General features: G+C 57.5%; 1 protein-coding gene across 1 annotated transcript; it reads left to right on the forward strand.

The window, feature by feature from the left end:
• The first annotated feature begins 1583 nt into the window (after positions 1-1583).
• Positions 1584-27599, forward strand: ZNF282 (zinc finger protein 282). The gene is made up of 8 exons (XM_047763851.1): positions 1584-1870; positions 4688-5107; positions 13554-13680; positions 14168-14287; positions 16508-16627; positions 17862-17975; positions 19432-19545; positions 24428-27599. Exons 1-8 carry the CDS (start codon positions 1706-1708, stop codon positions 25237-25239), a joined length of 1992 nt encoding a protein of 663 aa, XP_047619807.1. The 5' UTR covers positions 1584-1705; the 3' UTR covers positions 25240-27599.
• The last annotated feature ends 58 nt before the right edge of the window (positions 27600-27657 follow it).

Below are 27657 nucleotides of genomic sequence, written 5' to 3' on the forward strand. Positions count from 1 at the left end.
ATGCGAAAATGTACCCTCCAGGAAGGACAGGCGGAAAGAGGACGTGCCACGTGGCATCTTACTGTGTGAAAAGGGAGGTAGTTACCCTTATTGGTTTCAGGCCTAGGAAGGGGAGCAGTCGTAACTGCTTTCTACTGAAATGACAGCTTAAGCCCTTGGGACTCACCCAGCCTCTCTTCCACCTCCAGGAAAGGAGGGCGAGGCTGACGATGAACGGGGCCGCACGTGTGCACTGCATTGTGTCTCACTGGTGGAAATGAATTTACCTAAAAGGCTTCTTAGATTCCACTTGCCTGGTTCCCCTGACAATAGCGACCTGATGTTTACAATCAGGGGACAGTCGGGGAACAAGACGCAAGGAAACCACTGGCTTCTGAGACACAACCTGCTGACCCGTAAGCTCCTTGAGGACAGCGCAAAGTCTGAGAGATACTCTTCAGGATGCTGGAAGGACGCCTGGCGGAGAAAGCCCCTGGCAAGGGCCCTTCTGAAGTCGCTGTTCTCGGCACAGGTCTCGCTTGGGCCGATAACGCCTTTTATCGCACTAAGTGCAGGGTAACAAAAGAGGACCAGTCTCGGGGGGAGGGGTGGCTCTCTGGCGGGCCTGCCTCCACTCGGGCCATAGGCCTTGGAGGTCTCTGTCTCACCAAGGTGGGGACTAGTCATTCGGGAAGGCAGCGTAGACACTACTTTGAGGATCATCACGGGGACTTACCTTTGGGGGGCAGTTACCTTTGTCGAGCGCCTGTAAGCACTGTCCGCCTCTCATTTGATTCTATAGCTGTGGAATAGGCATGATTTTCTACATTTACATACGAAAAGACCAAGCGAAGCTCAGAGACGCGAAATTGCTCGCTGTCGCAGCTAGTGAGTGGGGATTTGGGAATTTAAACTCAGGTATATCCAACTGTGACGCCCACCTGCTTTCTAAGCGGCACCTGCCACTTAGTAGGTGCTCAGTAAATATTTGCGGAAGGAATGAACGCCCTTCCTCCTTCTCGTAACTTCTCCAGCAGTCTACCCTGTCTCCTCCCAGCTTCTCCTGTGCCTTGGCCTGATGGTTCAAAGTGACGCTGACCACCACGAGAGGGTTCCGGAAGAGGCTGCTGTTACAGTGCAGGGCACCTTACCTGGGAGGAAGAGCCTGGCCCTCTTCCGACCCAGCTGGATCACTTCTCTGTCACCCAGACCAGTACAAAGGCGGCCGGAGTTGGTCCAGGTCAGTTTGGACTGGGAAGAGGGAGCGTGGGGGGGCGAGGCCTGCTTGAGGGAAGCGGAGAGGCCAGAACAAAGAGTCAGGAGACCATTGCCCGTGTCCCCAAAGGGTCGGGTCCTCTGGGATGCCCGAGACACGCGGGCAGAAGGGTCAGAACCCCAGCCTGCGGCCCAGCAGCCTGCCTTGTCGAGGGCTCAGGGCAGGCCGCCCCGGCCTGAGGGGCTCGACCGAGCCCGGCCGCACAGGGCCCCCCTGGGGGGCGGCCGTGGCCTCTGGCCCCGGAGTGGCCACGCCGCTCCCCGCAGGCGGGCGCGAGCTCGGAGGCCATTGGCTGGCGCGCTGGCGGCGGAGGGGCGGGAGCGCCGCCGAGGGGGACTGTTTGCTCCTACGGGCTGTAGATGGAGCTGTCCGGCCCCGGCGAGGGGGAAGGCGCCTGGAAAACGTTCTTCTTCTCCCTGGCCGGCCCGAGCGGGGAACAGCGCTCCCAGGATGCAGTTTGTGTCAACACGGCCGCAGCCTCAGCAGCTGGGCATCCAGGGCCTGGGGCTGGACAGCGGGAGCTGGAGCTGGGCGCAGGCCCTGCCCCCGGAGGAGGTCTGCCACCAGGAGCCGGCGCTGCGCGGGGAGATGGCCGAGGGGATGCCGCCCGTGCAGGTGGGTGCCCGCGGCGCCATGGCCGCCCGGCTGCGTGGGGGCGGGGCGCGGGGCGGAAGCGCAGGCCGGGCCCGGGGCCCCGAACGCGCGATCCCCGGGGCCTGGCGCAGCCGCGGCGGCGCCTCCAGCCCGGGCCCGGGCTCGCCGGCGCGCCGGGAGGCCGAGGCGGGGGCCGGCCGCGCTCGCGCCCGCCGGGCCGGGCCGGGCACGGGGGCGCGCAGGACCCCTCGTCGGGGTCCGCCGCGGCCGCTTGGCCGGAAAGATGTCCTCATTGCGCGGCGTGGCCCTCTTGGGCCAAGTGCAACGAGCGATTCACGCTTCCCCTGCACCGGGTGTGACGGAGGGAAGGGGCCGTGGAGCGGTGACTTTGCCTTCTTTCCAGCGGTGGGTGAACTTGGCCGCACGATAGAAGCACCTGAGCGGCTCGGAGGCCTCCGGAAGCCCAAGCCGGGTCCCAGGCCGGGTTAAACCTGCGGCTCCGTCTCCGGGGTGGAGAGTGGGCCGCAATCATTTCTGAAAGGTCCCTAAAGATCTCAGGGTGCGCAGGAGTTCCAGGGCCAGGGCTGCGGAGCTGTGCATAAAACACGAGGACCGTGATGCCGAGAGAGGCCTGGATGGCCTTGCCAGGAGCAGAGGGTGCCAGCTGACCCTGGGCTGGACCCCGCGGAGGCCCCTTCCGTCCCCCGCGCCTGGTTCTTAGCCCACCGGGTTCTGACGAGTCTTCCAGCAGTTGCTGTGTTGTGTTTGATCATTTTTCAGCCTTAGGTCTCCAAACCTTTGCAGAGGGAACAGAATTTGCCGCCCCCAGATAGCCTCTGTGGCATAAGGATTATTTTAAGACGGTTATTTTAAAGAAACTGCAGGCACAGGAGACGCTCTGAAAACCAAGTAGGAGTTACCCTTTGTGAAAGGAAGTCTCCACTGCTGTACCAGGAAGAGGGCATGACTCCATCTCAAAGAACTCTTATCAATGAGAAGGCAAGGATTTCTGTCTGCACAGCAGTCTTGTATGCAGTCCTTTTGCTGGTACCTCCCATAACTGACCCCTACCCGCAGCCTCATCCTTTGTCTTTAGCTGAAGATGGTATTGAAGGTGAGGGCTTGGGCCATTTGGGCGAGTGAGTCCGTTTTTCTGGGTCTCTCCCGTGTATTCAGGAGGTTGACATGTTAGCAAACTTTATCTTTCTCGTGGGAATCTGGCTTATGTCAATTTGACTATCGGACTAGCTGAAGAAACCCAAAAAGAAAAATTTTCTTCCCCAACACCTGCAGAAAGTAAACTGGGCCCAGTGACTCTCTGAACTTCTACCGTCAGCCCTCGTCCCCTCTGTGGGCCAGGCTGGAGCGAGGCTCACGGGAGCCCCGGTGCGTGGCTTTGCTCGAAATACTGTCACCTCTCACAGAACAGGGTCTGGGTCCCCACTCTGCTACCCTTTCTCCCACGGCAGAGGTGATCACCCAGAAGCTGTGTGATGCCCTTTCCTGGCTGGCACAGCTGCTCTGAGGTAGGGCAGTGAGCATGCCTGTCCCCTCCTGCCCAGCTCAGCTCTAAGTCACAGGTCTCCACTCCACCCAGCCTGAGGGCTTCTTCAGCAATCACAGAGAGAACAGGAGGTGACACCTCCCCCTGTCCCAAGCACCCAGGAGAGGCCAATATCAGCCCTGCTGTTGTCCAGCAAGCCCCAGGTGCTGGTATGACATGGAGCCAGTTTCCAGGTCACCAGTGCCCTGTCACCACCCTTTCCTGGTCATAGGGCTCAGCTCCTAACTTGCACCCGTGGGGCCTTGCCTTCCAGGGTGAAGGAGCCGGATCCGGGCAGTACCAGAGGGCCTGGCCATCGGGAACCCCTCCCCCAGGAAGCAGGAGGGGGCCAGGAGGTCTTCTCTGCCTCTTAGGGAATGTCCCCTCCCGCCTTCCTCAGTGAGTGACACTTTCTGGCAGACCCATTTGAATTTTGGAAAACGTGAATACACAACTGCATAGGGAGAAACGGCTGCTTGGCGGCTGTCTCGCTCGGGCTCCCTGTGTCTCCCTTGGCCACTGTCCTGCTGTTCAGGCAGGAGCAGTTACTGAACTGCGTTACCTGCAGCACCTAGAACTGCTCCAGTTGGCAGTGCTGTGAGGTGCTGGAGGATGACCAGCTGCTTCTCTGTGCCTCAATTTCATCATCTTTAAAGCAGAGAGAGATCAACATTCTTGCCCCAACCTGCTTAGAGATGCTGGGAGATTAGGGAATGATGACGGATAGGAAAATTTTTACTTTGAAGCAGCCAACCCTGGGCAGCCCTAAAGAGTTCAATGTTAAGAAGTGCCTGTTGTAGTTCGGTGGCTTAAGAACCCGACTAGTATCCATGAGGATGCGGGTTCCATCCCTGGCCTCGCTCAGCGGGTTAAGGCTCTGGTATTGCCATCAGCCGTAGCAAAGTTCGCAGTGGTAGCTCAGACCTAGTGTTGCTGTAGCTCTGATTCAACCCCTGGCCTGGGAGCTTCCGTATGCTGCAGGTGCGGCCCTAAAAAGCAAAAGAAAAAAGAATTCAACATTGAGTTGCACCCAGGAAGAAAGCGGCTGTTCTGGTCAGAAAAACATGGTTTTGTGACATTTCAGGCCGGGGTCCCCAGCCTAGACCTGCCGAGGATCAAGGTGGGTGGCAGCCTGGTGACCAGCCTCACCGGGCAGGAAGTGGGCAGGTTGGGTGAGTGGCTGCGGCAGCCACTGCTGGGACACGCCGCTTTGTGACAAGGTGTCCCTGCTCTCGGGCCACCTCCCGCCTCCCGCGGGTCTCGTCCCTGCTGACACGCTCTCCCCCTGCACACAGGCTCAAGAATGGGACATGGATGCCCGGCGACCGATGCCTTTTCAGTTCCCGCCCTTCCCAGATAGGGCGCCCGTCTTCCCCGACCGCATGATGCGGGAGCCCCAGCTGCCCACGGCAGAGATCTCACTCTGGACGGTGGTGGCCGCCATCCAGGCCGTGGAGAGGAAGGTGGAGGCCCAGGCCAGCCAGCTGCTCAATCTGGAGGGGCGGACGGGCACGGCCGAGAAGAAGCTGGCCGACTGCGAGAAGACGGCCCTGGAGTTCGGGAACCAGCTGGAGGGCAAGTGGGCGGTGCTGGGGACGCTGCTGCAGGAGTACGGGCTGCTGCAGAGGCGCCTGGAGAACATGGAGAACCTGCTGAGGAACCGCAACTTCTGGGTCCTGCGGCTGCCCCCGGGCAGCAGGGGCGAGGCCCCCAAGGTGAGTGGTGTGTCCCCGGGGGCCGGGATGGCCGTGAGGAGCGGCACGGGGGAACAAGGCCGTTGACTGCGTCCTGGCAGGCCTTCTCCCAGGCGTCTCTGGCCCCCCTGTTGCCCAACCTCAGGGTCTCCTCAAAGCCTGGCTCCACTCCAACAACCTCGTCGGGACGTTCCACCGCCGTGAGGCTGGCCTCCACCGGTCCCCGCAGAGCCCGCACGTCCTGTCTGGGAGCCTTCGCTCTCACTGCTCCCAGGCCCTCCCAAGGGGGCTGGGCGTCAGCAGATTCTCACAGCTTTTCATGCCTCCGTTTCCCCCGGGCACCTGCAGCTGGCCCCTTGTCGCTGGCTGTCTTTGGGTGTGCTCGCCTGAACGCGGCTGGAGGCAGACCCCAAACCAGACTGGCAGAGTCGCCTGAGGCGCCCCCTCCCTCCCGTGGGCCCTTCTCGAAGCCAGGAGGTCTCGCTCCTCTCTTGTTCCGTTGGCTCTCCCACTCTCCCCGGCTCATCGGCCCCACACTCCCAGTCGCTGGCCCAGCTTTCCAGTCCTCTGAGAAAGCGGGGTCACTCTCTGGAGACCTCCCCGCAGCCGGTGTCCTCTGCCTTCCCTTTACCGTGGGCTCACCGCCCCCCTTCACTTCCTCCAGGAGGCCACGCTGGCATCTCACCCCTTTCTCCCCACGCTGTCACCTCCCCACCTCCGCTGGCTCCTTCACCAGCTGGAGGCATTCTGCAATACCACCCACCACTGAAATAAAAAACTCCCTAGGAGCTCCCTGGTGGTTCAGTGGGTTAAAGACCTGGCACTGTCACTGCTGTGGCTCGGGTTGTTGCTGTGGCTGGGGTTTGATCCCAACAAGCCCAAAAAACCCTCTAGACCCTCATCTGCCTGTGGCGCCACCTCGTAGCTCTGCCCCCCTTTAGAGAAATCGATACTTTGCCGTGTCCAGTTCTCTCTTCCCCATTTTCTATCCCTTACTTTTAAACTTTTTTATTACAGAAAATTCAAATCTACATAAAAGTAAATAGAATTGTTTAATGAGGAGTTCCCGTTGTGGCTCCATGGGTTAAGAACCTGACATAGTATCCATGAGGATTTGGCTTTGATCCCTCCTTGCTCAGGAGTTTAAGAACCTGGAGTGGCTGTGGCGAAGGCCGGCAGCTGCAGCGCTGATGCCACCCCTAGCCCAGGAACACCCATAAAAAGAAAAAAAAAAAAGAATTGTGACTCCATCCTTCAGCTTCCGGTGTTACCAGCTCTTAAACGGTCTTGTTCTGTCTAAATCCCCACCCACGTCTCCTCCCATCTTACTTTGAAGCACATCTCAGACAGCAGTCCTTTTAATTGTTAATATTTTAGCTCTAAAAGGTAAGGACTCTTTTTTGTACGTAATGATCTCGTTATTATGACCGCCCCAACACAAACCTCAGCCTCCTCACACATCCTCAAATGTTCATTTTTTCCAAAAATGTTATACATTTTCTTTCTGTTAGCTTTTGCCCGAATCGGAGCTTAAATATGTCTACACACGGTCGTTGCTGTGTCTTTGAAGTCTTATTTCAATCTGTAAGTTCCTCCTCCATCTCTTTCATTCTTCTTTGTAGTTTATCTGGGGGAGAAACTAGGCCACCTGTCCTGTGGAATTCTCGCAGGCTGGATTCTGCTGCTGCATCCTCCGTGGTCCCACGTAACATGCTCCTCTACCCCCAGGATTGCAGTAAGTCCGTCACTGGACCCATCTCCCTGGAGCAGGATGAGGCTGCTGCTACCATGTCTCCACCCTGCTCGTCTCGCCAAAGCTTTAATGACACCATTAGATGTCAGACCCTGAAAGCCAGGGCCCTTAAAGCCGTGGCATTGACGTCCCAGTCTTCATTTCCTGCCCTGTCAGCAGCATTTCATGCAGGAGGCCCATCCCTCCTCGAAACACCTGTTCGTGCAGCTTCCGGCACCCCTCCCGCCTTGGCTCTCTTCCTACATCACTAGCTGTTCCTTCTCAGTCCTTTCTGCTGCCTTCCCTCCTTTTCCGACTTCTTATATTTGGAGTGGTCCAGGGCTCAGTCCTGACTTCTGCCTACTCCCTACACCCTGTCCTCATGATTTCATCCAGGCTCGGGGTTTTGGGTTTTGGTTTTGTTTTGGCCACACCCATGGCATGCAGAGATTCCCAGGCCAGGATCCAAGGATCAGACCTGTGCCAGAGCAATAACAACACCAGATCCCCAACTGCTAGGCCACCAGGGAACTCCCTGGCTCCGGGTTTTAGAGGTAGTCCACCTGCTTTTAACTCCCAGATGCAGTCTTTTCCTCCCACTTTCTCTCCCATTTTTTTTTCCTCTTTTTATGGTCACACCTGCAGCACATGGAAATTCCCAGGCTAGGGATTGAACTGGAGCTGCAGCTGTCAGCCCAAGCTACAGTCATGACTGCGCCAGATGCAAGCCACATCTGTGACCTACACCAGAGCTCACGGCCACACCAGATCCTTAACCCAGTGAGGAAGGACAGGGGTCGAACCCGCGACCCCACAGACACTATGTTGGGTTCTTTCCTGGCTGAGCCACAAAGGGAGCTCTGCTCTCTGTATCCTTTCCAGACTTCTTCTCGAATGCCAGATTCACCTTCATACCTGCTGACTGAGCATCTCCCTCGGAACGTCAGTACCTTTCTTAGATTTAACTCAACCACACTGAACTCTTGATTTCTGCCTAAACCCTGTTCTACCCAAAGTCATCCTCGTCTCCATGAAGATAAGCGCATCCTTCCAGCCACAGCCTTGGGGCTGTCCTTGGCTCCTCTCTTTCTCACACCTGGCTTCCACTGCTGTAGTAAATACCATCTGATTTTCCTGCAAAATATATTTAAACCCTGACCACTGCTCCTGCCATCGTCTGGTCAAAGCCACCGTCACCTCTCGTCTGTGATCACCACGCCTCCTCCCTGGCCTCCTTGTTTCCCTCCTTGTCCCCCACCCCATAGAGTCTAGTCTCAGCAGAGCAGCCAGAGTGATCCTTTAAAATATATTAATCAGTTAGAGTTCCCTGGTGGCCTAGCAGGTTAAGGATCTGGCATGGTCACTGTTGTGGCTCAGGTCACAGCTGTGGCGTGGGTTCAATCCCTGGTGCTGGAACTTCTGTATGCCAAGAGCACGGCTAGAAACATATATAAATCAGTCTATTACACCTCTTCCTAAAACCCCCAGATGGGGAGTTCCTGTTGTGGCTCAGCAGGTTATGAACCCGACTAATATCCATGCGGATGCAGGTTTGATCCCTGACCTCACTTAGTGGGTTAAGGATCCGTGTTCCCATGAGCTGTGGTGCAGGTCGAAGATGTGGCTTGCATCTGGCGTTGCTGTGGCTGTGGCGGAGGCTGGCTGTTGCAGTTCCAATTCGACCCCTAGCCCGGGAACCTCCATATGCCGTGGGTTCGGCCCTAAAAAGGAAAAACCAGACAAAACAACAAAAAAACAGATGGCTCCCCATCTTATCCAGTGGAAAAGCCCCGTCGTGTCAATGGTCCCTTCCCTTCCCTCTCGTCACCCCCCCAAGCTCATCTCCACTGCACCCCCTCGGGACCCCTGTCCGCTCCTTCTTGCCAGGGTGCCACAGGGTCCAAGCTCAGGGACTTTCCTCCACTGAAAGTCTCCATCTCTGGGTCCCCGCCCACGGCTCCCTGTCACTTCCATCTGGGGTCTGCTCAGCTGTCACTGGATCAGCGTGACCTTGGCCGCCCAACCCCAGCACACTCTTTCCTCCAGCCCTGCCCTCGTCGTCTCCAAAGCACTTGTGCATCCGATGTTTTGAATACTTACTCTTTTTTTTTAATCTCTTGGTTGGTTTCCTCTGCTCGGTTCACTGCAGTGTCTCCATGCCTGTGACCGTACCTGGCTTAGAGCAAAAACGTTTGCTCAGTGACCCTCCAGCTGGAGGGCTTCCGCTTCCGCGCCAGGGACTCTGGGTCTTCTTTGTCTTTGTCGCTGGCAGCCAACCCACGGCTTTGCTAGAGGAGGTGCTTGACATTGAGGCTGCACAGGACTAAGTGGCACAGGTGGCTTTAATTCTTCCCTGAGGCACCTCCTGCACTGCAGCCCACAGGGCCTGGTTTTCAGAACAGGTTGGCACGTGCTTTGTGCCCCGCAGCCAGTCTCCTCCCGCACTGCTCTCTTCTCTGGCCTGAACTCTGCGTTCTGACTCAGGGCTGTGTCCTTACGTGGCCCTGTTGTGTGCCCTCTGCATTGGATCTGGTGTTGGGGCTTGAGTTGACACGTGCCCTCGTGGAAGAAGGGAGTGGTTGTGGGCTCTGGGAGCCGGAGGCTTGGGTTTGAATCCTGGCTTTGCCACACTGATTCTCCCACCCTGGTTAAGTATGTTTTGCGTTGTCTCTGAGCCTCCTCAACTTTTCTCTCAAAAGAAGTGAATAAATAATTTAGAATAAATAATCCCATAAGTAATTTACCAGGTGGCCCCTCTGCATTTCAGTGTTCTCCCCTGTAAAATACGCTTCGTCCATGGAGTGGGGAGGTTTAGCGGATTTTCTTGATGGGACAACATGAAGTAATTCATTGTATTAGTTGTCTACTTTGCTGTGTAATGAGTTACCCCCAAACTTAGCAGCCTAAAAAAAAAATTAGTATTTATGAGTCCTCTTGTGTCTCAGCAGGTTAAGGATCCAATGTTGCCACGGAAGTGGCTGGGTTGCTGCTGTGGCCCTGGGAGCTTGCATGTGCCATTGGCACAGCCCCCCCAATATCCTTGATCATTTTGCAGTTTCTGTGGGTTAGGCATTCAGGAGCAGCTTAGCTGAGTGGTTCGGGCTCAGAGTCTCATGAAGTTAGAGTCAGGCTGCTGCCCGGGGCTGCCGTCATCTGAAGGCTTGACTGAGGCTGGAGGATCGGCCTCAGCTGTGCTCACTCACCTGTGTTGGCAGGAAGCCTTCGTTCTGCATGGTGTGAACCTGCCCCACGAGGCTGCTCGAGTGTCCTTGCCACATGGCAGCTGCCTCCCCCAGAGAGAATGATTCAGCAAAGAGCGGCCAGGATGGATGTTGCAGTGTCTCTTAGGACCCAGGCTCAGAAGTCAGGCACCATCACTTCTGTCTTTGTTGGGAGCGAGTCACTGGATTCTGGCCACACTCAAAGTGGGGGAGAATTAGGCTCTGTTTTTTCAAGGGGCCGTCAAAGAATTTGCAGATATATTTTACTTTATTGTATTGTATTGCATGTTTTTAATAAACACAATTATTTATTTATTTACCTCTTTTTAGAGCTGCACCTGCAGCATATGGATGTTCCCAGGTTAGGGATCAAATGGAAGCTACAGCTGCTGACCTACACCAGAGCTACAGCAACGCCGGATCCCCGGCCCACTGAGTAAGGTCAGGGATCGAACCCATATCCTCATGGATGCTAGTCGCTTCATTTCTGGGTTCGTTTCCACTGCGCTACAGCGGGAACTCCTGCGGGCATGTTTTCAAACCTCCACAGCCAAAAAGCACCTGTCAGACGTGCGCGTCGCCGGTCGGAGTTAGAATGCAGGTGCTTTGGGCCTCGCCACACGCATTCGTTCTCTCTGTCGGAGTCAAGGGAGGCTCTGGTCCCTCCGCTCCTCTGTGCCTCTCGGGTTCTGTGAGCTGGTTCATTGTTGGCAGACAGTCCCCGAGTCTTTTCTATCCGGTGGGTCTGGAGGCCCCCTGCGGCTCCGCTTTCAGCTGCATCCTCGCCGAGCGAGGTTTCGGCAAAGCCATGTCTGTCTCCAGCTGTGAGGATGATTCTAGACCCTCCACAGATGTGGGGAAAGGAGGCCGAGGCGGTGGCGTTTTGGCAAAAATAAGGAACTTGCTTTTGGACACATTTAGTTTGAGGTCTGTCCTTAAAAGGTGCCTGAATGAAGCCACTCAGGAGACTGTTGGTGAGCTTTGAAGGGAGCGAGGGGGGCTGCAGGGGGCCCCTGCAAAGAGGTGACACCGACGTGCTGAAAAGGGTGAATTGCCAACGGAACCGTGAAGACGCAGGGAAGGTGAGGCCAGAGCCTTGGTCTTGGGGGCGGAAGAGGAAGCAGCAAGGAGGCCGCGAGCTGCGCGCAGGAGGCCGCGTGGCTGTGGAAACCGAGCAGGAGGCCCCCGACGACCTTCCGGGGGCGGTTTCGGAAAGGGGGTGTCGTGAGCACATTGAAGGGGCCTCCGTGGGAATTGTGGAGACGAGCACACAGAGCATGTGTCTGGGGATGTTTCACGGAAAGCAGGCGGCTAGCTGAGTGGGTCGCCCTTGGGTCGGAGGATCCCAAGGGCAGAGCCGGTGGGGAGGGACAGACTGAAGGTGGCAGAGGGCAAAGTTCCACAGGCGGGAGGTCAAGGAGACGTGAAGGGCACGTGCAGGGAGTGGGGCTTGGATTGGCAGGACGAAAGGCAGAGACCAGCGCTTGCCAACAGCCACCTGCAATCAAAGGCAGGCCGGGAGGATGGGGTTTGGGGGAGGATGGGGGGATGGGGGAGGCCGGGAGGATGGGGCAGGATGGGGGGAGTGGGACGGGACGGGGGAAGCCCGGAGGATGGGGGAGGCCAGGAGGCCGGGGAGAGGGAAGAGTGTGGAAGAAGCCTCCCAGAAGACTCAGAGATGTCAGCACGACCACCAAGAGGCTCTGGAGCAGCCTTGAGACAAGGGCTATGAGTATGTGTGGATGTCACCTGCAGAATTTGGTGACTTCTCTCTAGGGGCAGGCAGTTAGAATGAAGAAGGGTTGGGGATTTGCCCGAATCTGGTGGAAGGTCCAGGGAATTAGAAGTTCTAGTTCTGGAGTTCCCATTGTGGCTCACAGGTTAAGACCCTACTAGCATCCATGAGTATGTGGGTTCCATCCCTGGCCTTGTCCAGTGGGTTAAGGATCCAGTGTTGCCACAAGCTGCGGTGTAGGTGGCAAATGCAGCTCAGATCCTGGCAAAGCCTTGGCTGTGGTGTAGGCTGGCAGCTGCACTTCTGATTCAGCCCGTAGCCTGGGGACGTCCATGTGCCGCAGGTGCAGCCCTTAAAAAAAAGTTCTAGTTCTGTTTCTAAAGATGGGGGTGAGCCAGTCAGTAGGTGTCCTCCAGGTGTGCCCGTGGCACCTGCCAGGATGCTAGAACACTGTTAGGGTGATGAGCATCTGATGCAGGCATCTGATGCAGGGCTGGCATTTGTCATGGACATACAGGCTCCGCCCACCCACCTAGCCGTGCGCCTGTGGGTCTGACATCAAGAGGGCTATTTGTTCTAATTCGCTCCAGGGCGCCTCTTGTGCAGGTGCAAAGACTGATAGCCTAGGACTAGGGCCTTGGGGAGAATCGAGGGCTTGGATTTCAGAGGGAGAGGGACAGGCTGGTCCAGAAGGGATGAAAGTGGCAGCAGGTGAGGCTGCACAGGTATTGAGGACATGAACCCGAAACCCTCCTGGACGACACTGTCCGGGATGCGGCTGTGCTGGCCACTGAAATGAGGACACACGGGAATCCTAGTGGCACAGTGGGCTCAGCGGCGTCCTGGGGCCGCTGGGACTCCGATTCGATCCCTGGCCTGGCACAGTGAGTTAAGGATCCAGCATTACCGCAGCTGGAGCTTAGGTTGTGACAGCAGCTTAGATCTAATCCCTGGCCCAGGAACTCCATGTGCCGTGGGGCAGCCAAAAAAAAAAAAAAAAAATCCAATTGCAGTAGCTCTGGTTGCTGCAGAGGCACAGGTTCGATTCCCAGCCTGGCGCAGTGGGTTCAAGGATTCAGCATTGCTGCAGCTTCCGCTCAGATTCCATCCCTGGCTCCTCGATACCATGGGTATGACCGTGGGGTGGGGAGAATCCTTGTTAAAGGGAAGCAGCAGCTTTCTGGAACAGATCAGACTACCTCAATTGCCAGTGACTGACGTTAGACGTTGGATGACACAGGCTCCAGTGAGACCCTCTTAGTTCGGGCAACAGCTATTCCACGCATTTAACATGCACTTACCGACTCCAAACCGGGCGCTTCTAGATGCTTAGGATACAGCGGTGACCGAAACAGACCAGGATTCCAGAACCTTGGCACGTGCTAGTTTCAGTGACAAAAATGTCAGTGGTGCTTGGGGGTGAGCTGACCGGAAATACAGGTGTTATAACAGGGTTCTGTCGTGTCGGTTCCGAGACCCGTTCCGCAAGCCTCCCACATCTCTGTCCCCTGAACACCGAAAGCGTTAGCCTCAGGTACCCAGTTGGACCTCAGAGGGAAATTACAAACGATGTGGTTAACTGCTTAAGTTGAGAAAGGCAACGGCGACCGTCACTGTCGCCAGAAGCGCAGGGAGAGACCGGGCCACCCCACTGAAACGGGCCGGCAGGGCGGCGGAGGGTGGGCAGGCGGAGAGCCAGGCCAGGCTCTGGGGCGCTGGGCGCTGGGGGCGCGGAGCACGCGGGTGGCGCCAGGCCAGAGCTCTCTCTCGTTGGCCCAGGTGCCCGTGACGTTTGTCGACATCGCCGTTTACTTCTCCGAGGACGAGTGGAAGAACCTGGACGAGTGGCAGAAGGAGCTCTACCACAACCTCGTTAAGGAGAACTACAAAACCCTGATGTCCCTGGGTGAGGACGCCCTCCGCCCTGTGGCAGCATCTTCCCCGCCCACGCCGCGCCCCCTGGGCAAGGTGCTCCCTGTTGACACCGCAGGGAACTCAGAAAAGCAGAAAAGGCCCGTTTGTGGTGCTAGGAGGCTAAATGGTTTAAACCAGGGTGAAAAGGGACAAGCCAGGAACAGGGCCTGTGGCTGTAGACGTGAACGCGCTGCTGCTGCCCTGTTGGAAAGCAGTCGGATAGCATCATCTGCCCCTCGCTGCTCGCTGCATCCCGACAGCCTGGAAGAAGCCAGGCTGGCCCCGCTGTCGGCTTGCAGAGACCAGCTCTCTGCACCGAAACTGCGGAGCGCCTCAACTTGCTCTTATGGCTCCTCCTGCGATCACCTGGCAGACCTAAGGGCCCCTCAGGGCGGCGGCGGGGGAGCCGGGGGAGGGGACCCGCCTGGGGACCCACCGCTAACTTCCCTCCGTCCTCCTTCCCTTCCACCGCATTCCAGACGCGGAGGGGCCCGTGCCCAAGCCAGACGCTCCCTCCCAGGCGGAGCCCAGCGACGAGCCCTGCGTGTGGGAGCAGCGTGACCCCGAAGGGAGAGAAATCCTGATGGATCCGGACACAGGTGATGGCAGCTAGGGATCCTGGGCGGGGCCCCACCCTCCAGGCATGGGGCTGGGGGGCTTCTCATGGTTGTTCATGAGGCCAGTTCTGCCGCCCCTGGACTTTGGCGGTCACTTACAGGGAGAGATTTCAGGGCCAGAAAGCACACCGTGGATGTGTGTCTTTTGGGGTTGGAGCCGTGCAGCTCGAGACGTCAGGTAACCTAGAGAGAAGAGGAAGGGTCCACCTTGCAGCCCCCCAGGCCCGACCGGGGCCTGTGAAGACCTGGGAGCAGCCGGGCCAGGCAGGTGGGTGGAGGGGCAGGGGACGCTCGGCATGGGTGCGTCGTTGGTGTGGCTGCCTGCTTGGCTGTCACCTCAGTGCCCTCGCCCATTGTCACAGACACCCCGACACAGGCAGACCTACCCTTCAAGGCCTTCTCCTCACCCGATAAGGACCCTGCGCTCTGAGGACATCCAGGTCCTTGAGAATGTCACACCTGGTCAGCTCTCACTGGTTGTGAGGGTTCTAGTCCCGGCTCTGCCCCTGACGTCTTCTCTCCAGACCTTGGCTCTCCTGTGTCCTCTGCCTGGTCACATGAACCTTCATCCATCAGTGCCCTCTGTCCTTCGTCCCCCCCCCCTTTTTTTTATTTTTTGTCTTTTTAGGGCCGCACCCACAGCATATGGAAGTTCCCAGGCTAGGGATCCAATCAGCGCTGCAGCGGCTGGCCTACGCCACAGCCACAGCCACACACATCCAAGCTGTGTCTGCAACCTACACTGCAGCTCACAGCAACGCTGGATTCTTAACCCACTGAGCGAGGCCAGGGATCGAACCCACGTCTTCATAGATGTTAGTCAGGTTTGTTACCACTGAGCCATCACGGGAAGTCCTGTGCTTCCTCCTTTTTAAGTGGCAAGTGCGTGTCACCGAAACGTCCCTTAGAAGGTGTTTTGATGGCAGCTCCCCCTTTTCTGTCCGTTCTCTTTATTAAGCTATAAGTCACATACCATAAATTCACTCTTTGGAAGTACATCATTCAGTGGTTCACACACCAAAGCATTCGCATAGCAGGGAGTCACCCCGGTTCTCCACACCCACAGCCCGCATGGATTTGCCTCTTCTGGATATTTCCTCTACGCGGCTCCTTCCCCATCTTAAGCGCTGCACACGGCTGAGGTCAGCAGCGGTGGTGACCTTCCCCCCATAAAGTAACCTCAGCAGTTTCACCGGCTTAGCATCGGTCACTGCACCGGCTGGAACGGGGACCACTGTGCCCATGTTATGGCTGGACCGAGCAGTCTGAGCCAAAGAGGTCAAGTCAAGGACTCGTCCGGATCCATGTCTTCCGGTTCCCCACCCACCACCTCTTTCCTGCTGCCTGAGCTGCGTCCTGCCAGGGCTAGTGCTGCACGTCACACCATAGAGCCCCCCCCAAGAGGAAAGCACCCCATTTGTCACGTCTCGGGGTCTACTTGGAAGATAGGTTATTGTCTTTTATCCATAAGCATGCTGTGCGTTACCCATCCAGAGAGAGCCTGGGTTGCTTCTCTTTGCCCAGTCGAACTTCCTCCCAATCGTGTGTGTGTGTGTGTGTGTGTGTGTGTGTGTACCTGCAAGAGTGAGCGTTTCTCTGTGTCTGGCCCGCCCTTTTTTTTTTTTGCTTTTTAGGGCCACACCTGTGGCGTATGGAAGTTCCTGGACTAGGGGTCAAATCAGAGCTGCTGCTGCCAGCCTGTGCCACAGCCATGGCAGTCCCAGATCCGAGCCACATCTGTCATCGAAGCCGTAGCTTTCAGCAACACCAGTCCCTAACCCAGTGAGCGAGACCAGGGTTCGAACCTGCAAACTCACTTAGAGAACATCAGGTCCTTAACCCACTGGGCCACAGTGGGAACTCCTGGCCCATCCTTCTGACTGGGGTTAGAACAGGGATGAATGTCTCACACACAGAAGGGGACCTGGGGCCTGTGCTGATTAGCAGCCATCCAACATGGGAGCTTCCAGAACCCTCTCCCGGCCTTACCTCCCCTTGTTTCATGGTTCTGCCCACCCCTCTGTCCCGAGCCTCGTCACCTCTCTGCCCCCAGAACGCTCTTTGTTTCCCCGCAGTCGCCCACGGGAGCCCAAGACCCCCTGCTCTTCCCATGAAAGCTGACCATCACGAACCATGTCAGCTGTGCTCTTGCCCCCAGGGGCTGTCCGGGTGACGTTACGTGACACGACTCTCTGTCCCCAGGAGCAGAGCCCCTGGTGCCTGCCCAGGACGCGTCCTCGCAGGTGAAGCGGGAGGAGGCCCTGTGCATCCGGGGTCAGCGGGGCCTGGAGGAGAGAACCATCCCCACCGAGTCCATCACCGGTGAGCGGCCGCCCACGCCGGCTGCAGGAGGACGGGCCCAGCGCGGGCGGGGGACAGCATGGGCACACGGCATTCGGCCTGGACGATTTGCCAGCACACCTGGGCTCAGCCGTGCTGTTTCCTCTTCTTTACTTGTCAGTTTTTAACTCTTCCTTCCTCCTCGCGAAGAGCAGTAAGAGCGGGGCCCGCGGAAGTACCCGGCGTGAGGGCACACCGCGGCTTGCGGGTGGGGCCGGGGACCGCGGTCCTGAAGACCTGCCCCCCGACTGGCCAGTGGGGGGCGTGCATGCACGTGGGCGTGTGTGTACGTGTGTGGAGAGAGGTCGGTTGGTGGATTGGATTTAAGGAGGTGGCGTCTGCGGTTGTGCAGAGTGGCCAGCGGCCAGCAGGCTGCGGACCCCAGGCGGTCCGCTGGCCGGACCCCCTTTTCTGCAGGGGACGTCTGTCTTTTTCTATTAAGGCCATCAGCGGGTGGGAGGAGGCCCACCCGCGTTATGGAAGGTAATCCCCCCAAGTCTACTGATTTAAAAGTTAAACTCCTCAATAGATAAACAAACAAACAAATACCAACAGCCCCAAAACATGGAGAACAATGTTTGGCCCGATGGCTGAGAACCGCAGCCTCGGTGGTGGACACAGAAAGGTGACCCTCACAAGATATGTTCGTGCCCTGTTGCCCTTTATCGGCCCCGGACTGGAGCCCTACAAGCCTCCTCCCCCGTAGTCGGGGCCTCGCCGTCCTGGGTCCGTGATAATCGTCCCGAGCAGAGGCTGGTTCCCTTTTCATCCGACACTTTCCTCGAAAGCATCACAGTATCACGATCTGCAAAGGCGCCTTAAGAGATAAGAAGGCAATAGAGGGTAAATGAGGGTTAACAGACGCTGCGGAGGAAAGAAAATGTAGGATTTGTCTTAGAAAATCCCCTTAAAATGGACGCGATAAAAGGCTTCCCGGGAGGCAGCGGGTTCTAGAAAAGCCCCGCGTGAGGGGAACCTCCTTCCACAGTGGCGCGCAGGCTCCAGCGTGACCCTCGCTGGAAGGGGTGAAGTTTCTGAAGGACAGAAACACTCCATTCACTTGGGCCAAACCGACCAAAGGCTTTAATTGAGTGGAGTAATTCCTGCTGGCGTTTAGGGAAGAGACAGAATTGCATTTGACGGGAGAGACAGACAGCGCGGCCCGGCGGGCGCGGCCGGGTCCCTGACGCCTGTGCCGCTCTGTTCCCACAAGCAGACTCGCCGGCTTCCGCCCAAGACCTCCTGTCCCGGATCAAACAGGAGGAGCACCCGTGCGTGTGGGATCAGCAGGACCTGGCGGAGAGGGACATGCCCACGGACCCCAGCTCAGGTGAGCCCACCGCGGGAGCAGGGAGACCGGTGGCTGCGGGGAGTCGCTGCGATCGATGGCGCGTCACTGGGTCCAAGGCCAGCGAAAGGCTCAGGGCCTGGAGCCTGATGGGGTCCTCAGTAGGCCGGCGCAGGCATTTTGGCACATCACTGGAGGCAGCTTTCCTAAAGGACCCGTTAAAGGATAATTTGCTACCTCAGTGTAACTGACATTACAATGACGTCCCTGATTTCTGAAATACAAGCAGAAAGTCTTTTAAAAGTTGCCTATGTTTCTGTGACAGAAAGCAATTTATAGAGTTCCCTGGTGGCCTAGTGGTTAAGAATCCCCCGTTGTCACCGCTGTGGCTCAAGTCACTGCTGTGGTCTGGGTTCAATCCTTGGCCCGGGAACTTCCGAATGCCATGGGCACAGCCAAAAAAAAAGGGCAGTACTTAAAAAAAAAAGTCGGAGTTCCCACTGTGGCTCAGTAGGTTAAAGACCCAACATAGTCTCCATGAGGATGCAGGTTTGATCCCTGGCCTCACTCAGTGGCTTAAGTATCTGGCGTTGCCACAACCTGTGGCATAGACCACAGATGCGTCTTGGATCCGGCATTGCTGTGGCTGTGGCATAGGCTGGCAGCTGCAGCTCCAGTTCAGCCTCTAGCCCTAGAACTTCCATATGCTGCAGGTGTGGCCATAAAAAAGAAAAAAAAGTAATTTACATTTTCCTGGAATTTTCCTTGAGTGACGACTAGTTAGACATCTCCCAGGAAACTTCTGGGAAGTATCCAGGCATAAAAGGAGACATAAAAGAACAGTAGGCAAGACTGAGTGTGAGTGTGTGTGTGTGCTGCTTGCAGAGCTGGAGAAAGCCAGTGTCATCGTGTTTGGTAGTTATGACCCCAAAGTCTCATCCCACCCCCGACCCCCTAGCAGGAAGAGAAGCAGACGTAAAACCTAAGATTCCTTGTAGGTGGTCTATAGCTTTTCAGTGGGAAGGTGCGGGGGTCCAGGGCAGAAGGGAAAGCAGACCCTTCATGATAAAGGGTGGCGGTGTCCACTGCACGTCTTACTAATGACCTTTGTTCACCGTTGCTAGTCTTTAAGTCCTACCCCTCCTGCCTCCGTCCTGTGGGCCCCAGAGGCCAGGCTTCCCTGCGGCCGGGCAGGACCACAGATTGCGCTGGAGCTCGGTGGACTCAGAAGACCTGGGTTCCAGTTCCGACTCTACCACCCCAAGGCCTTTGAGACAAGCCTCCCCCTCAGCCCAGTCAGGATGCAGCGAGCACAGTGGGGTCCCGGTCGGGGAGGCCATCGAGAGGGGAGGACGGCCTGTGCTGAGGGCGGCATAGACACCAGCACTGCCGCCCGCCCTCTGAGCAGAGCAGCAGCCTCTGCATCTACGGTTTTCGAACCTTGGGGGTGCTCGGTGGAAACGAACAGGATCTAAGACCTCCTTCTTTCCACGGACAGAGGCTCTGATCTCCGCACATGACATTTTGTCCTGGATAAAGCAGGAGGAGCAGCCGTACCCGTGGGGCCCGCGCGACTCCATGGATGGCGAGCTCGGACTAGATTCCGGCCCCGGTGAGTGGTGCCCCCGGCCGGGCCCTGGGTCTTTTGTCCAGAGGGATGGATGCTCACCCAGGCCTACCCCTTTGGGGGTGATGCTCTGCCTTGGCAGCCTTTCAAAGGCCTGTATCAAAGCACTGTTCTCTTTCCTTTTGGAGGATGGCAGGTGTGTGTGTTTCCTGGGGCTGTCTTCACAAATGCCACAAACCGGGTGGCTTAAAACAACAGAAACTTAGGAGCTCCCGTTGTAGCTCAGTGGGTTAAGAACCCAACTACTATCCATGAGGACGTGGGTTCGATCCCTGGCCCTGTTCAGTGGGTTAAAGATCCTTCCCTGGCCCTGCTGTACACGAGAGGGAAAGATCTGGTATCCTGCTTGGCTCACAGTAAGACATCAGCCTAACCAGACCTGATGCTTAAGTAGAAAGGATTCTTGGATTTACGTATTAGTGAGACTCTTCCTCTCTGCTCTGTGACAGTTAGAGTAACAGGGGAACACAAGCTCGTGCTCGCAAAGGTAACATGCACGGGGCTCCAGCGAAGTAGGACATATCAGAGGAGTCTGGGGTCAGTGGCCACTAGGAGTTTCCAGAGTGACTGGGGAGGCTCCAGCCGGACCGCGCCACCCAGATGCCAGCCCTCCGCACTCGCCCTTGCAAATCACAGACATGGTTTGAAAGCACCCTCCTAAAATCCCCACACTATTCACTGCCTCAGGTGAAAACAGGGCTGCCCACCCTTTTAAATTTCTGTTGTTTGAATAATGACTAGAGGAGTCTGGGAGTCGGGGCAGGAAAGGAAGAAACCCCTGCGTGCGTTGAGATGATGAGAAGGGGCTGCCCCTGGGGCTGATGGGCGCGGGGCGTTCGCGGGGCGTCAGGAATGAGGTTGGAGCCAAAGACAAGGGGCTGTGTGAGCACACGTGACCTGTGGGCCAGGTTAGCGTTTGGGTTTCACTCTGTTATAAAAGGAGACTTCCTGAGGGTTTTAGACACCGGGGTCATGTGATCTGGTTTCTACTCTAAAAAACTAAGTTTGGGGATTGACTGGACTGGGCTTCAGGCAGGAGCAGAAGCAGGAAACCACGTAGGAGGCGAATGCAGGGAGTAGAGGCCGGTGAGGAGATGACGGTTGGAGGGATAACTGATGGGCTGTACATCAGTGTCGGGACAGGGGTCAGGAGCAACCTCTAGGTTTTGATCTTGAAGACCTGGGCGGGAGTTCCCATCGTGGCGCAGTGGAAACAAATCTGACTAGGAACCATGAGGTTGCAGGTTCGATCCCTGGCCTCACTCAGCGGGTCAAGGATCCGGCATTGCCATGAGCTGTGGTGTAGGTCACAGGCACGGCTCGGATCCCGAGTTGCTGTAGCTGTGGTGTAGGCCGGCAGCTATAGCTCTGATTAGACCCCTAGCCTGGGAACCTCCATATGCGACAGATGCGGCCTTAAAAAGACAAAGACAAAAAAAAAAAAAGAAAGAAAGAAAACCTGCGAGAACGTCGGTGTTCTTTGCTGGAATGCCGAGTCCCGGAGATGCACCATTTAGCTGTGTAAACCAAGCATTGTCCTCCGCACCCGTTCAACTCAAGATGACACCCAAGTAGCCATGTCCCATAGACAGATGAGCATAAGAGTCTGACGTCTGAGAGCCTGGGGCTAGATGGACTTGGGAGTGACAGGTTGCAAGGACTCCTGACACCAACTACCTGGGCTTAGGGCAAAGGCCACAGGCAGAGCACCTCGTCCTCCACAGGACCGCTCTCCCCTTAGACACCAGCTGCAGTTCCAAGGGTCCCCGGGCCACCCTCACTTCTGACCAGCTGGCTGCAAACGCAGAGGTTTCCTTAACCCTTCAGGTTCAGTGGTTCCCTAAAACAACTCACAGAGCTCAGGAACACACGACACTTACCATTCGTTTTATTAGAGCAAAAGGACTCAATCAGAACCAGCTAAGAGGAGAGACCCAGGGGACCAGGTCTGGGAGGGTCCTAAGCATGAGGCTTCAGGTTATCTACCCCCTGCGGAATCAGGAGCACCACCCTCCCCGCCGTGACATGTGACAATATGCAGCTTGGAGATACGTGACAATACTGCCTATCAGAGAGCTTCTGTGTCCAGAGTTTTTACTGAGGTTTCTTCACATGTGAATGACTGATTGAATCATTGGCCACGAGGTTGAACTCATTCTCCAGCCCCTGTGCCCTCTCCGGAGGTTGGGCTCAAACTGCCAAGCCTCTAATCATGTGGTTGATCTCTCTGGCACAGCCAGCTCCCACCCTGAGTCATCTTCTTGGCTTGAAGCATCTAGGGATGCACATTAGTCACCTCGTGAGCATAAACCATCAGGGCCGACTGAGCGTAACAAAGACACGCCTGTCACCTGGGAAATTCCAATGACTTAGAAGCTGCCTCTCAGAAACCAAGGCAAAGGCCTGACAAAGTATTACACAGAAGTTGTTTTAAGGCCAGGGACTGTCTGAGATCTAGGGAGAGTGTAGACAAAGAGACTCCAGGTCTGAGCCTAAAGGAAACCCAGAGGAGCGTGGTGGCACAGAGGCTAGGAGAGGAGAATCCTTCAAGAGAGGGCAGGGCTTAACTGTGTTACCTGTGATGGGGGCGGGGCGGACAGGACAGGGAAGAGGCCTGTGGATTTGGCAGTTTGGGAGCTGTTGGTGACCTTGACAAGTTTGACTGGCCTGCTGGGACACATGCCTGACTGCAATGGTCTGAAACAGTTAGGAGGCGAAGAACTAGTTAAAGCAAGTGTACACGACTCTTAAAGACTATGGCTAAAGGAGTTCCCTGGCGTCTCAAGGGGTTAAGGACCTGGCATTGTTAGTACTGTGGCTCTGGTTACAGCTGTGGCATGGGTTTGGTCCATGGCCCAGGAACTCCCGCATGCCATGGACTCAGCCAAAAAAAGGAAAGAGAAAAAAGCATACTGCTATGAAAAGGAACAGAGAAATGAGAGGAGAGGGGAGCTGGGGAGGGCAGCCCACGGGGCAAGGGAGTGTTGGGTGGAGCGATGCTGTACCACTATGTCTGGCAGGGTGCTCCCACTGCTTTAGAACCCTGGTTCAACCTGCCTTGAAGAATCAAGACATTTCTTCTGTGACATAACTAAGGGCTAATTCAGTTTCGGTGGATTCAAGGACACAGCTGTATTATTACCAAGGACCCGGTTTCTTTTCAACTCCTTGCTCAGCCATCCTTGGTGGAGATGGAGCCAGGAGGCTGCCACTTTTCCAAGCATCACCTCCAGACCCAGAGGGAAAGGAAAAGCTGTCTTTTTTCCCTGAGCTCTCTCTAAGGAGAGAGGAAGCGTCCTGGCAAACACACACCATTGGCCAGAACAAGGTCACATGCTTGTTCTGAAGCAGTTACTGGCCAGTGAGTCCAGAGCAAAGTCCTCCCGTGAGAGGCTGGAGGAGGAGGTATGGCGTGACCCCCACGGAGAGTGGAAAAGTGGGACGCCCCGTCCTGAGGTCAGATGCCAGGCCTTTGAGATGCGGGATCTTCTCCAGCTGCATGAGGGCAGTCACCGCACGGGGTCCCCCAGGCAAAGCCCAGCAGCAGAGGGAAGGGCCGAGGGTCCATGGGAACCAAGCTGGGCCAGGAAGGGAGGCCAAAGGAGCAGGTCAGGACAGTGACAACAGCGGCCTGGTACCCACACCGAGCTTGAAGAACTGTCAGACTCAGGTTGGGATTGGTTGGGGTTGGGTTTCCTGGGAAGCAGCCCCTGACATGGACGTTTATCTGCACGCGGTTTCCTTGGAGGTCCTCTTGGGAATAACACCTACAGAGGAGTGAGAGTAGCCGTTTGAGCAGAGAAGCAAAGCCCTCGGTGCGGCTGGTCAGAGACCAGAGCCAAAGCTGCAGGATCAGAGCCGTGACATCCGGGATTGAGCCAGGAGAGGGCTTTGGCCTCTGCCCCTGGCTAGCGTCCTCTGGAGACGGTTCTCTGCCTGGTCCGTGTTGGTCAGGATAGAGCCAGGGGTGGCTGGGCCCCGTCTGTGTCACATAAGGAGCATGTGCCATGGGGAGGGGCTCCTCCAGGGAGAAAGGACTGTGAACAGGATCAGGGAGACGCTGGAAGGCGAAGGAGAGAAGACTCCCAAGTACAGTCAGCAAACCCAGGCTTTCCTCGGTCGGAAGTCAGAGTCCTGGGCCTAACTTCCATGCTCTGATGCCTGGACCCTGGCCGCTGTGCCCCACTGACCCCCAAGGCAGTGGGGAGCCGTGGAGTCAGGAGACTCCCGGGCGCAAGGAAAGGGCCTCATTGTGGGAGCAGGAAAGGCGCTTTCTGGGGAGGCCGGCCAGGGTCACACCGACCCAGCTGACCCCGCTGCTGCGGTTCGGGAGGGAAGGCTGCCTGCTCAGCAAAAGCAGGACTGAAGTGGAGGGTGCTTACGCCCCAGCTCCCTCATTCCGCTCCTGCAAGCCTTTAGAACCTGGGATAGGTTCTGGTAGATTCTCTCCCTCCAGTGGAGAGAGTCTCCTTAGATAAATGAGCGGCGAATAGCAGAATACAATGAAGTCTGATTACTGTCAGGCAGTTCTGCCCTCCAAGGAGACCGCAGCAGAGCGGCCCCCGCCCCCAACCTCGGGCGGTGTTTGCCATCCTAACTGCCAGTCGCCTGCCTGACCCTCTCCAGCTGGTGGCTTTGGGCGGGTCTGGAGGTCAAGGAGCCCTAGAGCCCTAGGGAATATGACCATTTGCCTTGTCCCCTCACCCTTTAGAGAAGCTGAGGCCTGGCTAGCCTGTGACTCACACAGAGTCGCAGAGGGCAGTTAAGGACCGGGGGGGGGGGGGGGGGGGGGCTCCTGGCAGGGACAGGGGCGCTCCTGGCCTGAGCGCGGTCAGCACGTCACTTCTTCTTCGTGTCTCCTCCCCAGGTGACAGCCTGCTGATGGTGAAGAACCCGCCCCCGGCCCCGCCGCAGCCCCAGCCCGCGCCGCAGAGCCTGCCCCCGTTGCCCGCGCCCCCCGAGAACGCGGGCCGCCCCCCGAGCCGCGGCGGGGGCGCGCTGCTGGACGACAGTTTCCCGGCGCTGGCCGGGGAGCGCGCGGGCGGGGCGCAGGCGGGCGGCGGGGGCGCGGGCGCGGGTCCGGGCGGCGGGGACGCGGGGGGCGCGGGCGGGGGTCCGGGCGGCGGCGGCGGCGGCGGCGGCGGGGGCTGCGGCAGCTGCTGCCCGGGCGGCCTCCGCCGGAGCCTCCTCCTGCACGGCGCGCGCAGCAAGCCCTACGCGTGCCCCGAGTGCGGCAAGAGCTTCGGCGTGCGCAAGAGCCTCATCATCCACCACCGCAGCCACACCAAGGAGCGGCCCTACGAGTGCGCCGAGTGCGAGAAGAGCTTCAACTGCCACTCGGGCCTCATCCGCCACCAGATGACGCACCGCGGCGAGCGGCCCTATAAGTGCTCCGAGTGCGAGAAGACGTACAGCCGCAAGGAGCACCTGCAGAACCACCAGCGGCTGCACACGGGCGAGCGGCCCTTCCAGTGCGCGCTCTGCGGCAAGAGCTTCATCCGCAAGCAGAACCTGCTCAAGCACCAGCGCATCCACACGGGCGAGCGGCCCTACACGTGTGGCGAGTGCAGCAAGAGCTTCCGCTACAAGGAGTCGCTCAAGGACCACCTGCGCGTGCACAGCGGTGGCCCGGGCCTCGGCGCCCCGCGGCCCCTCCAGGCGCCGCCCGAGCGAGACTAGGGCTGGGCGGGGGGGAGGGGAGGCCTGGCAGCAGGAGCAGGGGCGGGGGGGGCGAGCCCGGGGGCGTCCTGAGGACCCACGATCCTGCCCTTGGTTCTAGGGGCGCCTTCCCTCCCTCTCCCCGCCGCCTGCTGGAAGATCGGGAACAGGAATTGCACTCCAGACAGGGTCCCCCGAGGGTTGGGCAGGGGTCCCTTGAACCTGCCGGGCCTGAATGGACAGCCCAGCTATTCTCACGGGGTGGACCAAGGGGTCGGCCGAGTGGCTTCCCGCAGGGAAGGGGCCAGAAGGACCGTGAGGGGAGCGCCCCCCCTGCGGGCACAGCCCCACTGGACACCGAGCGTGCCCGGTTGGCCTCTGCCGTCACAGGTAGTGACCAGGGGGAGCCACCAGGGAGCCTGGAAACCCTTCTGAGCTACAGAAATAAGGTCCTAAGGTTGAGACCCTAAAAAGGAAGCGAAGGTGTGCCCAAGAGGAGGGGTGTGCTAAGGGACAGCATCTCTTGTGGTGACAACACTGCCTCGCGTTTGAACAGCGCTTTATACTTTTTTAAACACGTTTTCTATCCGTTATCTATTTTCACCCTTAGCCTATCCCTCTGAGGGATGTGGGGTAGGATCTTCCTGACCTGGTAACAGGAAAAGTGAGACACAGGTGAGACGGTTTACCCCAGATCGCGCGAGAAGAGAGTGGCAGGGCCGGGACCAGGCCCCCCGATCCCGGCGCAGTGTCCCCACCACACGCACACTGCCTACCTCTGGTATTCGAGAGACCTCTCGGGCCGGCCTGTGGCCTCTGGCCTCTCTTTTTCCCCGACCCGCCAAAAATGCTCTGAAGCAACAGGGGGCCAACCCATTGGGTTCCCGGGAATGGGGAACAAATCGACGACAAAAGGCCCAGGGGTGTGTTTCCAGAAGGCTCTTCCTGTGAGCACCGCGGCGGTAGGGCGGGCCCTTGCCCCCAGCCTGGCCTTCCCACCCCCGGCCCCTCGGTCTGGTGCAGCGGCAGCGTCTTTCCATCGCGTAGCCCCTGCCCTGGGTCAGACCACCTCCTGATGACTTGCTCCCCAGGGCAAAGGCGGGAGGGGAGGCTCGAGCTGCAAGAGTGGCCGTGGGGGAAGGGGGTCTCTTGCCAGGAGGGCCGGGCCGGTGGGTGCTAGCGTCTGAGAGCTTCAGTCTCTCTCATTCCCTGAGCCTCCCAACTGGTGCTATCTGTTAACCCACTGTGCTGGTGGACATGGACACAGACCCTGCTCTGCTCCAGACCCTGCAGGCGCCTGGGGAGGCGCCCAGAGGACTCCCCGTGTTGGTGCATCTGCTCCAAGGGCCTGACGGGCCCCAGTCTCCATTTCTGCGTCTTGCATGGCCAGGCACTGGGGTGGGGCCGCACGCCCCAGGACCTTGTTTGTGTCAAGAATGACTTCTGCTCCTCCATCCATCCCCCTTCCCTCCCAGCCAGGGAGCCCGCTTGTGAGCGCTCTGCTTCTGCCCTTCCCCATCCGTGCCTCTCTGCTTTCCTCCGACCTCTTTTTGCCATGCAAAGGGAATTCTCGAAATTAAATAAAAGGTGTCCAGATTGCAGACTGCATGTTCGCAAGGCCGGAGGGCTCTCCAGCGTGGCTTCGTACAGTAAACCCTCAATGAACTGGAATCCAACCAACTGGGATTTTTTTTTTTTTCCTTTATCCTGCTTTCGGAAGGAGGCAAATGAGAAGAAGATGACATGTTAACTATAAAAAAGCTCAGTGGAGTTTTCTTTAGAGCAGAAAGGGACCCTGTAGTCCATTGTGTTGGTTGGGAGGTGGCAGTATTCTGCTTTTCAAAAGCACATGCAGAAAATCAACATTTCGTAACCTAAGTCATGGGAAGCAAGACCAACACGGGTTTTTTTGCTTGGTTTTGATTTTGGTGTTTTTCCCCCTTTGGCTGCTGAGAGTATGAAGGAGGGGAGAAAGCCCTGTTGAGACAGGCGTTTGAAAGGTTTAGCACGTAGCTTGAGTCTGTCCCTTTACCTTCAAGGAGCTGATTCCCAAAGAGGTTTTGCGACCGGACGAGTGAGAGCAAAGGCTGTTTCTGGTTTCTTGCGCCCCAGTCTGGTAGGTCCCACTGCACCAAGTGCCCCTCAGCCATGCGACAAGTCAACCCAGCCGCCAGCACCAGCCTGGGCCGGGGTGGGGGTGGGGGTGTCCTCCTCGAGTGACCCCTCCCCCCAGGGCTGATCAGAGCCACCAGGCAGCCAGGATCCTTGGTGTGGACCCTGCAGTCCCCTTACTGAAGCTGGACCACGGCCCTGCTTTGGGGTGGATTTTTATTTTCCTTCTGATGATGTGTTAATTAAAAGTAACTATTTTAATGAAAAGATGAATGCATGCAGTAAAAGTTGGTTTAAAAAAAAACTTAAAGAGTAAAACTCTTTCCT

Source organism: Phacochoerus africanus, chromosome 16 (assembly GCF_016906955.1).
Source record: "Phacochoerus africanus isolate WHEZ1 chromosome 16, ROS_Pafr_v1, whole genome shotgun sequence".
In the NCBI taxonomy this organism is placed as follows: domain Eukaryota; kingdom Metazoa; phylum Chordata; class Mammalia; order Artiodactyla; family Suidae; genus Phacochoerus; species Phacochoerus africanus.